At 33.3% G+C, this 13,261-nt stretch overlaps 2 protein-coding genes and 1 long non-coding RNA gene across 6 annotated transcripts in view; 1 reads left to right on the top strand and 2 right to left on the bottom strand.

Annotated features, from left to right (window-relative positions):
* The window catches only part of LOC139485827 (uncharacterized), a 971,519-nt gene that overhangs the window by 599,088 nt on the left and 359,170 nt on the right, over positions 1-13,261 (bottom strand). The window lies entirely within an intron of this gene.
* On the top strand, positions 487-12,269 carry LOC139485540 (helix-loop-helix protein ngn-1-like). Its single transcript, XM_071270093.1, has 2 exons — positions 487-1,530; positions 12,209-12,269. Exon 1 carries the CDS (start codon positions 503-505, stop codon positions 1,520-1,522), a length of 1,020 nt encoding a protein of 339 aa, XP_071126194.1. The 5' UTR covers positions 487-502; the 3' UTR covers positions 1,523-1,530; positions 12,209-12,269.
* On the bottom strand, positions 3,890-9,951 carry LOC139485518 (uncharacterized). Of its 4 annotated transcripts, XM_071270073.1 has the most exons (3): positions 9,493-9,951; positions 8,751-8,789; positions 3,890-6,163 (listed from the first exon to the last, which is right to left on the bottom strand). In XM_071270073.1, the coding sequence occupies exons 1-3, from the start codon at positions 9,758-9,760 to the stop codon at positions 5,568-5,570; spliced, it is 903 nt and encodes a 300-aa protein (XP_071126174.1). In that variant the 5' UTR covers positions 9,761-9,951; the 3' UTR covers positions 3,890-5,567. The 4 variants fall into 4 exon arrangements, with proteins under 4 accessions (XP_071126174.1, XP_071126183.1, XP_071126156.1 ...); XM_071270082.1 differs by lacking the exon at positions 8,751-8,789; XM_071270055.1 differs by having other exon boundaries at positions 3,890-8,789; positions 9,493-9,942.

Here is a 13,261-nt window from a genome sequence, read left to right as displayed (position 1 = left end):
AAGAAAAAATCAGTTTTAAAATTATAGGAAGTTCAGTAATTTAAATTGAGAGAACTGGTGGAACAAAGTCTGCTCACAAAATGTCAGTATACGTATAAAATATGTTGGTTTTTTTGTTAATTTTTCATGAATTTCTTTATTTCTTTGATGTACATTTAATTCAATTTTAATTGTATTATAATAATTGTTCCAACTTTAATTCTATTAATAATGGCAATGATTTTAATTTACAATCTATTTCTTTTTGTCTGATCTTTTAAAGTAAATGAATAGATATCAATATATTGCAATGCAACCGATAAATAATTTTCTTTGTAAAAAAGACATTTTTATAAGTTTTTGTCCTTTTCATGTTTTTACAAATTCGTTTTCTAAAAGTTCAAACTTGTCACTATAAGAAATGGTCGGATAATTAATCTATTAGGCCATTCATTAAGCAATTAGAAATCAATTTAATTGATAACATCCGTGTGAGGAGATCGAAGGAACAGCACAGCATGGGATGGGTCGACGCTTTGGACAATTTATGACTTTAGAAACAATGGGTGTTTGTCACTATATCTGTTTGACCGCTGTATCATTTCACAAGTCGTTATCTCTCTCTGAAGTGACCATGGCCGAAAATTCTGCTCTTAGTCCAAATCAAAATTTAGAAAATGAAGATTTTGTGCCGATAGATTTAACCAAAGATTCTAATGATAACAATAGTGAAGCTGACAATGTGATAAACAGACGAAAACGAAAGCCGAAAAAGTTCGAAAATTTATCTGACATTGACATTGAAGAAAGGAGGAATACTGCAAACGTCCAGGAAAGAAAACGTATGAAAAAGTTATCGAAAGCTCTTGAAGATCTCCGAAAGTGTATACCGGCCGAATATCACCTAACCAACCGAAAAATGTCTAAAATTCGGACTCTTAAATTAGCTGTTAATTACATTGCTTCTTTAACAGATATAATTGACAGAGACAATTTGTTAAAACAACAAGCCTTCCACCATGAAAGTCAGCTGATACAATCAACATATTCTTATTTGATTCCTTCGCCCATAGTTCAACAAGGGAACATTTCCACCGTGCAGCAGTCAGGATTTTCGCCGTATCACACGCCTTGTATTAGTTTCGAACACAACAGACTACCAAAACGACACTTAAATTTCTCTCCTTTCTGTGGAACACCAATTCCGTCGATGATTTCGCAGGGAAGACAGTTAACATATCAGACTCCGGTGAAATCAGAACCAACTCCGTATAGGATTCCGGAAATGATCGAAAGACGTCGTACAAGTACTTTTTCGTCTCCGTCCCTTATTGGTGATCTTAGAAATATGAATGAAGTAAATACAAGTTTTCTAAGCCCAATGACAGACGATAGTGATGTGGGGTCTGGACCTTCACGTTTAACCGATACAAAACAGTATGCATACACTTTAGATGGAATCAGTCCACTTCCAGAAGAGGAAAAATTCAGAGGAACTGACTGTGTGTTTGATCCAAGACGGCGAATCAAGAAAACAGAATGACGGATTAGGTAAGTGCTTCTCTTTAATGTTTTTAAATGATTGTATAACTAATGCAGAAATTGGGGACTAGAAACGCATAGTATAAATATATATTTTACTGTATGTTCAAAACTTAAAGGGCAGAATAAAACTATATCAGTATTACCGGCGTCAAAAAAGAATTCTGCATGGTCAATAATAGCAAAAATACATGTACATTGTATCTGGTAGCTTGAAGCTAAAAAAATCTAACCCTTGTTGCACTTTAAAATTAATTATCCGCTTTGTAGGGAAATACATATCTTAAAAAAACTTACTACACATTTACCAATGAATTTATTTTTAATATAAAAATCATAATAGATATTGACAAGGTCAAGGAAGAAGTTCAATGATTTATACATTGATCGTAAATAAATTCATATCTGTTCAAGTAAAAACATAAAGATAAGGAGATGTGGTATTATTGCAATTGAGACAACTATCAACCACAGTTCAAATGAAGTTGATGTTAAAAATTAAAAACCTCCTGCACAAATAAAAAAAACATTTATGATATAACTGCAAATGAATGTAACATTTTTTGTAATTATGTATGCAAATTTAAAAAATAAGAGGATAATGAAACTCAATATGTAATATTTTCTACTGAAGTGAATTCAAAATATAGTAATGTTAAAATGCTTATAAATCTAGACAAGTATATAAACAATGAATTGAAATGTACCAGTGATTGACAAATTTACCTACTTTTCACAAATATCTCTTGAAAATTCCTTAATATTTATTTACGTCAAGGAGTTAAAATGTCTACATATGTGTGGTAATAATTCAATTGCAGTTATTGGACCATAACACACAATAACAAATATCGCGTATATTTTAAAGAATGTTGTTTTCAAACAAAAAAAATTCTTCATGTATTTTATACTAATTCGTTATAAAAATTTATCAAAAACTATAGGTTAAGGAAATTCAACGTTTGTCTGTACGATTTAATACATGTATCTACATTAAAATTAATTTTCAGTAGATCCGAAATCAAAAATTATAGAATACATGTGTGTGTATGTTAACACATTTCTGCTTCGATAAATCCACTATACAATTTTTTTTGGGTGTAAAATACTTTCCCTTCTTCGGTGTAAAATTTAGAATGATAGCTTGTCAAGGATAAAATTATACTCTTTCAAAAGTACTGTTTTGTAGAATTGCCAATTTGTTTTCAAAATTTTGTTTTTATTAAGAAATAACGTCTGTTATATGATTGTCTTTAAATTTGTGTTCATTTCATAAAACTTGATTGCATGACTGGTGCATTTATGTCCTTGTTTCACAAATATTTCAGAACATCTAGCTTTTTTAAAGCAATAATGCTATAATTTTTTTTCATAAGAAATATGTAAAACGAGAAAAGCATTTCATTCAAAAACATGGGAAAGCGATTTTGCCTTGAAAACGGAGCAAAAAATAAACACTTCTGTCAAACATTTTTACTCTAGTTCTTATTTTTATTGCTGATATCGTTTGAGTTTTATTCCAACCATACGTTTCTACGTATCTTTAAAGTTTACATCACTTAAAGTTTATCAAGGTAACCGTAGTTGCTGAAAAAAAAATCTTAAATTAAAAAGCTACATTTTTTCCACTAGACATATGAAATTTATAAGTTCGGAATTTGAAAACTTTTGTATCACGTTTCAAAATTATAGACAAATGTGAAAAAATGAGTGGTTCGATTTTTGTCACAGATAAACATATCTCCTTTTAATTATATATTTTCAAATTATGTGATATTGGCACATTATAATTTGATTGGAAAAACCTAGTTCAAGCCATACAAAATCTCAACTTTTAACTTTACCATCATTTTTAGTTTCAGGCATCCTTTGTTAAATTTTTATTCGTATTTTATTCTGTATTGTTCTTCTTCTCCGTTAATATACAAATATTTTGCTGTAATAATAAACATGCTTACAATTTAACAATATGATATATAAGACTATCTGTATGTTTAAGTTCAGCAGAAGAAGAAGCGAAAATTGTATTTTTTTTCATTTGACCCTATTTTTATATTATTTTGAGGTCTTAAGTTTGAATTTGCACAATTCCTTTTTGTTTTTTGAAGAAGTAAAAAATGCAAACGACGAAAATCGTAACATCTTCTACAGTATTCTTGTTTTTCAGAAATGTATTATTTTAATATTAATCAAAGATCCGAACTGCTTCATATTAAATACATGTCTCATGGGCGATCAACCAATTTTTTGCTTTCTTCTTAATTATGTCTCATGTGCAATCAAACCCTTTCTTTACCATAGTAGTATGTGTGAAATGTAAAACCGGCTCCTTTTGTTTTCAAAGATAAATATAATAATCAACAAAGAATGTGGAATGATATGGCTACAGTATTAAATTTTTTGCGCAGACAAGATAAGGCAAGATGAACGTACAAACCGCCGAACCATTATTTTTGGCAAGCCTGTGCTTCACTGGTAGGCAATGAAAGCTACAATCCTCTACGTTAAATGCTAAATAGAGAGATCGTATGAAAAATGAACCCCGATACGTAGCAAATATTCCCCCCAAGAACTCTTTGGTTTCCATTGCAGCTTATTAATTATTAAATTCAAAGAGAACACCTTAAGTTCCAAACTGGGACCAATTCAGGAACCGGTCTCTTTGGTACATTCAAAGAAGACCCAATCTAATCTCTGTGGGAACACAGAAGAATATAACCCCAAATAAAAGCTAACGTACAATGTGGGGACATGTTCCATTTTCATCTTGCCATATCCCGCCAGCTATACTGTAACGACTATTTATTTTAAATTTACAATAAATTTTAAATGATAAAATACTGAATTAAAAGTTAATTTCTTGTAGAAATAGTTAAATATCAAATGTCAATAATCTTGAAAATAAGTCCATTAAACAAGTATTCTATGCGGATAAACTGGTTTCTCATCCACGGACAATAAGGCACTGTCTTTTCAAGCTGAGCTGTTTATAGTCCAGTGGCAAGTATATCCTTTGCACAACTCCTCTGCATAGCTGCATCTTTCACAACAAAACCTGAAACAATACAAACACAGCAGCAGAATTTTTCTTATCTTTATTTTTGGTGGTGGATGGGGAGGGAGGTAGGAATTTTCGTTAGCTATGTTGGCAGTTTTGCACTTGTTTGAATAACGCATGAATGACGTCACGAAATGACGTATTATTGATGTGATTAAATTAAGAATCAATTAGGATTGATTCCGGAAAATGGAGTTAAACTTTTATTAAAACAGTTTATCCTTATATGATAAACTTAATTAATCAAAGATCCGAACTGCTTCATATTAAATACATGTCTCATGGGCGATCAACCAATTTTTTGCTTTCTTCTTAATTATGTCTCATGTGCAATCAAACCCTTTCTTTACCATAGTAGTATGTGTGAAATGTAAAACCGGCTCCTTTTGTTTTCAAAGATAAATATAATAATCAACAAAGAATGTGGAATGATATGGCTACAGTATTAAATTTTTTGCGCAGACAAGATAAGGCAAGATGAACGTACAAACCGCCGAACCATTATTTTTGGCAAGCCTGTGCTTCACTGGTAGGCAATGAAAGCTACAATCCTCTACGTTAAATGCTAAATAGAGAGATCGTATGAAAAATGAACCCCGATACGTAGCAAATATTCCCCCCAAGAACTCTTTGGTTTCCATTGCAGCTTATTAATTATTAAATTCAAAGAGAACACCTTAAGTTCCAAACTGGGACCAATTCAGGAACCGGTCTCTTTGGTACATTCAAAGAAGACCCAATCTAATCTCTGTGGGAACACAGAAGAATATAACCCCAAATAAAAGCTAACGTACAATGTGGGGACATGTTCCATTTTCATCTTGCCATATCCCGCCAAATGAGTGGGGCATACCCACTCACTGCCAAAGAAATTACCCCTGAAACAACCCCAAATTAAACTGATTGGTGCCCCTTTAAAATCCCGACCGAGTTTCACTTGTTATTAAACTAATCTAAATTTAAGACAGTTCTCATAATAATATCAATTTCACTGAGGAAAAACAGCTGGTCCGCCGGATCTCATGAACTGTTCAAGTGCTCCTTGTAAATTATTTAGATAAATATCATTACCAATCTTTGATAAATGTGTTCCATCATATCTAAACAAATTACTTTCTTTAGCACGTATGTTACTGTGCCTAATTGCACATCCACCGATGCTCAAAACTAAGTTTTTGACCCGGAGGTTTACTCGTTTGCGAGCCCTTTCAATAGCTTGACCACAATTGGCATTGTGCCAATACCGTCTCATTAGTATGTCTGACCATATTATTTTTAAAGCTGGATACAATGCATGTAACCGAAGCAGGTCACATTCTATATCACTGAATAATTTCTCTGATGTCGATATACCCAAATCATTAGACCCAAGTTGAATAACAAGGAAACTCGGAAGGGGGCGGTTAAGCAACCTTTGTTCAAAGACTGTATTTAAATCACCCCACTTCATACCCCTTTGACCAATCCAAATCATATGAGCACCTGTATTCTGTAGGCCAAGGTGAAGTCCCCCAGGTCTAGACGAAGCTTCTTTATTGGCCCAATATACTATAGATGATCCTATTAACCAAATTGTTTTGACACCTACAATTGATGTATGTATTATTTCAATAAGCTATTGCGTTTTAAAAAGTATAACCTATAATTTTAAATGTTCAAACGGATGTATTTTGTGTAAGCATCCGATGTCCAACGACCCCATTTCTTTAATGTTTCGTCATCTACTCCTAGCCTTTTTGCTTCAGTTGCTCCCCCGATTCTGAAAGAATGTGCTCTGAAATGTCCATTGATTTCGGAGAATGACAAACTCTTTTGTAAAATAGACGAAAATTGATAACGAGTGAGACTTGATCCATCAAAATGTATGTATAAATTACTCCCGGATGAAGGATATCGAATTTGTAAAAATTGCTTTAGTAAGTGAATGGGACACAGAGATTTGTCGATTTGCTCACTAATAATCAAAGTTAAAGATGAGTGTAGTTGATCTGTTTTGGAACTACGTATACACAGACGAAGCTCTTCTTTGTGATCAAATTTGACAACTGAAACGTCAGATATTTGTATAACATGTGCCCCTAAATCAGTTTTACTTTCCGCAGCTATCTCACCCACGCGAAGTAAAGCGAAAAAACTTAGACTAAAAGCTGAAGCAAACATGACGGATTCATACGACGAAAAACAGACATGTTGAAGTGACCTGATTAATTTTCGTAACAAATCAATTGAAATTGGTACCCGCAAATCGGTTTTTTTTGGATTTGACCTTTTTAAACCTTCTAATGTTTTCCCTACTAAAAAGGATTTTGTACTATCTGTTAAATCTTGAATCTTATGTTGATAACTTATTCCTGACATATATGTTAAGACAGTAGAGGCTGACAGACCCTTGAATGAAAGGAAGGCAATGTAAAATATTAAATCGCTAAGCGGAGCTGGCCAAATATCATGTAAGTTGTATGCTGATCGAAAATTTTTAAAGGATTCGACTGCCGTATTGTATGTTTTCCAGGTTTTTTGTGCCATAGAACTGGTAAGGAGATGATTTAATTCAATTTCTAAAACGTCCAAAGATGGTCTGGAATTGCTGTCTTGTACTGATCTGCTTCTGGGCAAAGGTGTCTGAAACGCTGAAAATCACAACGGGATAATGAATCGGCTATGGTATTAATTTTACCAGGAATGTGTTCTGCTTTTAAAACGATATTATATTTTAATGTGGAAAAAACTAGATTCCTCATAAGGGACATAACTCGATTCGACTTAGAAGTTCTCTTATTTATGATAGTAACAACGGCCTGATTATCCACATAGAAAAGGATTCGTTTGTTTTTAAGATGTACTCCCCATATATGAAGTGATATAACAACTGGGAAAAGTTCCAAGTAAGTAATGTCCTTCAATAAATCATGCTCTGCCCATTCTTTTGGCCAACAACTTTGTGCCCATTTCCCCTGAAAGTAAATGCCAAAACCTTTGTTTTGACCCCCGGCACTGTCTGTAAACAGTTCAAGCATATCATTGGAAGTCCATAAACTATCAATCATGACCGTGACTCCATTATATTGCTCTAAAAAAGAGGTCCAAACTTTAATGTCCTCGCGCATATTACATGATACCCGTACCCTGTGGTGTGGTTTTCTTATGTTACAAGTAGCATCAATCAATCTTCGGCAAAAAGCCCTTCCAGGGGCGATAACTTGGCATGCAAAGTTTAACAAACCTATCAGGGACTGTAACTGGCGCAAGGTTACCTTTTTTGAATGTAGAAACAGCTGCAAAGTTTGTTTTAAGTTAGTCAGTTTTTCCCCAGGGAGCCTCATTTCCATTTTTAAGGTATCAAATTCAATACCTAAAAAGGTCAAAATTTCTGTGGGTTGAACGGTTTTGTCTTCAGCTAATGGAACCCCCCAATCTGAACAAATTTTCTTGAACGTTTCAAGTGTTTCCTGACAAGTTGGACTATTTGCTTCACCTCCAAAAAGGAAATCGTCTAGGTAATGAAGTATATTTGAATTTCCACTGGTAAGTTCCGTAACCCAATGAAGCGCTGTTGAGAACTTTTCAAAGAGCGAACAGCTGATTGAGGCTCCCTGTGGTAAACAACGATCAAAATAATATTTACCATCAAAAATGAAACCCAACTGGTCAAAATCAGAAGGTGAAACCCTTAATAAACGAAATGCACTTTTAACGTCGGACTTTGAAAGTTTTCCGGCTATTCCTATATTTTGGACCAAACTAACAGCGTCGTCAATACCCGAATACTGCACAGAGCAATATTTCTCATCTATAAAGTCATTCACAGAGTTATGTAGGGGATAGGAAAGATTATGAATTAAACGGTAGTCCCCGTTCTTCTTTTCGGCCAAAAATATAGGAGAAATGCGTAGAGTTGGCAAAGGTGGGTGGTCAAAAGGACCGGCCATTCTACCTAGAGTAATCTCTTTATTTATTTTTTCTCTAACAAGATCTGCATGAATAGTCACACTTTTTGAATTGTTTGCATTAACAGGTAAACGTGAACCGGAATATTGTAATTTAAAACCAAATCGAAGACCATGTATAAGTTCGTTTGCTATTACCTTATACGGATAAAATTTTAAAGATTCTTCTACTTCATTCACACAAATAGGGGAGTATCCCAAAGAGTACAACTCGTAATCCTTACCTCTTTTTGCAGGCCCCAATAGGGTGGTTTCCAGAGCACCTGAAACATTTATGTTCAAATTTACATGCTGCCCCATAAGTACATCTACCGAAGTTGTAACCCTTGCATGCTGCCGTGGGTCTTTGTACCTGTTCTGGTTTAGTATTTTGGACATACTGTGAACCCTTATGACCCCCAAAAGAATTAGTATCTGAATGAGCAAATCTTGGAGGAGTAGAGACGTACATAACCCACAGCTCCATGTCTAGCTCTGCCCAAGACGATTGTGGACATCTTGCCTTACGAAGGCGGTATTGTTCATCATATATAGCCCAACCTGAGCCATACCCTCTAGATGAAGCTAGTCGAACGTTAAACATGTATTTCAGGAACTCTTGCCCTTTATTGGGCCATTTTTCTAGCACTATATCCATAAAGATGATGAATGCAGATGTCCATACGTGCAAATTTGTAATGGTGCTCTGTCTTTGTGGAGTTATAGTTAATAACCCCCCTTTTACTGAAAGATCGCCATTTAACTGGGAATCTGTGGCTAAATCTTTTGCAGATTTAAGTAAAATATTTAAATCAATATATTCTCCAGCCCAAATCTTTTCCTTAATTTTTACCGGAATATGGGCACCTACAGAGTCAAACACACTTGATGTGTACATAGGTGTTACACTTTCGTGTACGATCTCTAAATTAAGACCCTGTGCATAACCCCTATTACAATCACTTAAACCTGTATTGTTAAACATACCGGTAGTAGGTTGTCTAGGTACTTGGTGTTGGTCATTTCCGGCCATCACATAAGCCATATGTTGTCCTGGGGTTTGGTCAACTGGCGCAAGGTTAGGTTGGTCACTACCACTGGCCACAGAAATGCTGCCTATATCGACCTGAAATGGTACCGTCTCCTTGTCCGTTACTCCCGCTGGTTCTGGTAGGGTCCCTTGTGTTTTCTTCTTTTTATTTGGTGATTTCCCGGCAATCCCCTTAGGTTTTCTTAGTCTTTTTGGTGGCTTCATGTTGCTGCTGAAAATTTTCGTTAGCTATGTTGGCAGTTTTGCACTTGTTTGAATAACGCATGAATGACGTCACGAAATGACGTATTATTGATGTGATTAAATTAAGAATCAATTAGGATTGATTCCGGAAAATGGAGTTAAACTTTTATTAAAACAGTTTATCCTTATATGATAAACTTAATTATTCATTTGTTTGAAATAAAACAAAATAATTTATTCATTTATTTAAATCCTAAAAAAAACAACCGTTTTCTTATGAAATAGGAGAACATCGATGGTTGGTTTTTAACAGTGTAATCATGAAAACGAAACACTTAAAATTCAAAAATCAGAACATTTTCATTCCCTTTTTTTCTTTTTTCTTTTTTTGCTTATAAATTAAAAAAAAAATGTCCATTCGTTAATTTTTTTTTATTAAATCCTTTACACTTTAAAATACAAAGGCAGATTAAGTATAAAAATTCAATTAAAGATCATATTTAAATTGTGTATCATTAGTTTGAACCCTGTTTTTATTTGTTTCAAAAGAACGAACAATAGGTAACTTTATTTTAAAACAAAAACGGTATAAAATTTCTTGATCGTTTGATGTGATTATCAGTGTCCGTTAATTTAGCCTTTTCACATGGGAATGGTAATCTTTTATCGTTTTACAACATGGCTATTATTTGGACATTAATTCGGTGTTACTTAACACCTAAGTGCAAAGAAACGGGAGTTTAAACGGATTCTTAAAACCAAAGAAAGATCAGATAATTCAACAAGGTGGTGCTAACGACCGATATGCCAGCAGATTTTATGATAAACGGTTACGTCCCTATCTAATCAGTGATGACGCCCTTTAATTGAGCAATAAAATAATTAACAGGGTGAGGATAGTCCCTGTGTGTTCCGTTACTGAAGTTGTCTTGTCGGTAATTAGATGCCACTTGATCATTCTTTTGATAAATTTGTTTCAGTCATTTGTCGGTATTTTGTAAATTCTTTCGATTTGTGAAGATAAATATCTTCTGTCATTTCAAAACAACCGAATTTATTTCAAATGTAGTACAATAAAAGTATACGAGATGATAATAAAGGATAACTTTGAATAAAGTTTATTTCTTTTATTCAACTTATTTAAAAGAAGTGAAACTAATTCGTTTCTCATATTATTATTTATTTTCAACTTGTTAAAATTTTCTATATATATTGTACTCTATTTAACCTTTTTGACTTTTTTTTTTTATTCGAGCGTCACTCTTGCGTCTTTTGTGGACAAACGCACGCCTAGCGTACACAATTATGAACAGTATTTTTTTTTGGTTTTATATAATTCAAAAACTTAGAAGTGTACACATGGTACAAGGAAAATAGATAAGCATATATTTAATATGACTAACTTGTAAGTTGGTTCACTTCAAATAGTTTTACTGTAGAGTGCTAAGACAATGGTAGAAGAGCATATTTTCTAATCCTGTTTCTAAAACGGGTTGTTGTCAATAACGAAATAACCTTATTCAAATAACCTTTGTTTTTGTTTGTTTCAAATGAAAATATAGAAGAAAAAAACTTACTTTGAATATTGAGGTTTCAAACATGTTTCTTACTCCTACATATTAATTAACAAAAAATAAAAATTTGGGTTATAGATTTTAGTCATAAAACTTGAAATTGTCTTATTGACTTGTTGTAAAAATACAAATAACTATCATAATTCGCATGCTCCATACTGTCTCTTTTCCAACATACGTCACCAAATCAACATCAGGGCCGTAACTACCTATGAGGCAGGGGAGGCAGTCCTTCCCTGAATTTTCTACACCAATATTTTTTATTGAAGTAATAAAATGAAATATTGACAATATGTACACGAAGAACTCGAATTTATATTATAAACAACACAAGTTTACAGTTTTAACAGTGTATAAATCATGATACGTGATATATCTGTCATTTTCCGGATTTTCGATCGATAGTGAACCGTTTCAGTATATTTGTTTTGTTTTTTTGGTGTAGCCGTCCGTCTGTTATGCAGTATTCGTAGGAGAACCAGTGGCGTAGCTTGCATGTATGCTCAGATGCTCAAGCATCCACATCATTTTGGCAAAAAAAAAAATCTAATAAATATATGATTACATGTGTTCACAGCAGATACAAACCGTGGTATCCAAATGTTACAAGGGTGAGGATTTGAAAATATCGTCCAATCATTTACGAAGCAGTATGCGTGGTCTTTCCTATAGGATCATTTAGTGTAATTACATGTGAACTGTTTATAGACGAAAAACAACTCTTGGTAAATTTTATATTATCCTACAAATCCTTCATGTCCGTGCAAATATAATCGTCATATATTACTGTTATTTGAAATACATGTTTTTGTAATATTACATGTATATGTAATAGTTAAACTATTAAAAAACTTGAAAAACATCTTCATTTAAAATCTTTCTCTTTCTTTTTCAGATATACAGTTCAGATTGTGGCCAGTTCAATGCGAGATCCAATGTAGTGCTACAAAACAGCTTGACGACTTCAAATCAAAACATTTATATAACTTTGTAAGACAGTTTTTATGTATCTGTTAAATTTATTAAATATGTATATAAAAGTATGATGTTATATTTGACCTTTTTTGTCTTGAGAAATCACAAAAACAGAGATGTGTACTTTTGAGGCTCTTTTCTCCTGTTTTCGTCTGTCTTTCATTTAATTTTGTCAATTGAACATTTGTACACATTTATTATGAGAAGGATTTTTAGTTGCAACCTTTCATGTCATTTGGTATCTGATGGATAGTTTTTCATTTATAATAATACCACATCTTCTTAGGCCAAATAAAAAAGTAAGTGTGGTTCCATGCAGTTACATCTGAAAAAAAGTTAGGGTAGGTAGGTAGGGATTTTTTTTAATTTTTTTTTAATTTTTTACATTGAGTCTATGGGAGCAACATTCTGACTTTAACAGTGCTTAATGAAAAATGACACTAAAATCTTTAGGGTAGGCTATTTTTAAGCCGAAAAAGTAGGGACGGTAGGGTTACTGGAACCACACATATATTTTTATTTGGCCTTATTTGTATGTTCCTATTTGAATTAGTTGACATGACAACAAAATATATGACGACATTTAGAAAAAGGCGTAAATTATGACGTTTTTGTAATAGTGCCGCTCATCAACAATTTTGTGCAATTGATTCATATTTCTTAATCGTATGATTTCAATACATTATGCCCAATTTGAAATCGTTCTCAAAAATTTAATTTTCTTGGGCCGAAAACGAGCCATTAGTCTTAGATGCATGATTTTTTTTATTAGTTGTTAGTGGCTTTGAACTAGCTGTCAGATAACTGCGAGTACTCTTAGATTTGTTCCTAGTGTCTTTTTGTTGTCGGGATGTACAAGTACCCGGCCACGTCCAATTGTATGTTTGTCCATCTGATGAGTTAAGCCTTTTTCAACTGATTTTTATAGTTCGTTCTTATGTTGTACTGTTATACCATTGTTCCAGGTTAGAAG

The sequence above is a fragment of the Mytilus edulis genome, chromosome 1, assembly GCF_963676685.1.
Source record: "Mytilus edulis chromosome 1, xbMytEdul2.2, whole genome shotgun sequence".
Lineage (NCBI taxonomy): Eukaryota > Metazoa > Mollusca > Bivalvia > Mytilida > Mytilidae > Mytilus > Mytilus edulis.
Note: the sequence above shows the minus strand (reverse complement) of the source record. Positions and strands in the feature narration are given on the sequence as shown.

Bases quoted from the DNA above. Each gene is read 5' to 3' on its own strand.
- LOC139485540 (XM_071270093.1), top strand. From the start codon at position 503: ATGGGTCGACGCTTTGGACAATTTATGACTTTAGAAACAATGGGTGTT.
- LOC139485518 (XM_071270055.1), bottom strand. From the start codon at position 9,760: ATGAAGCCACCAAAAAGACTAAGAAAACCTAAGGGGATTGCCGGGAAA. The intron at 8,790-9,492 runs GTATGTTTAACA...TAAATGTTTCAG, and splicing joins ACCTAGACAACCTACTACCG to GTGCTCTGGAAACCACCCTA.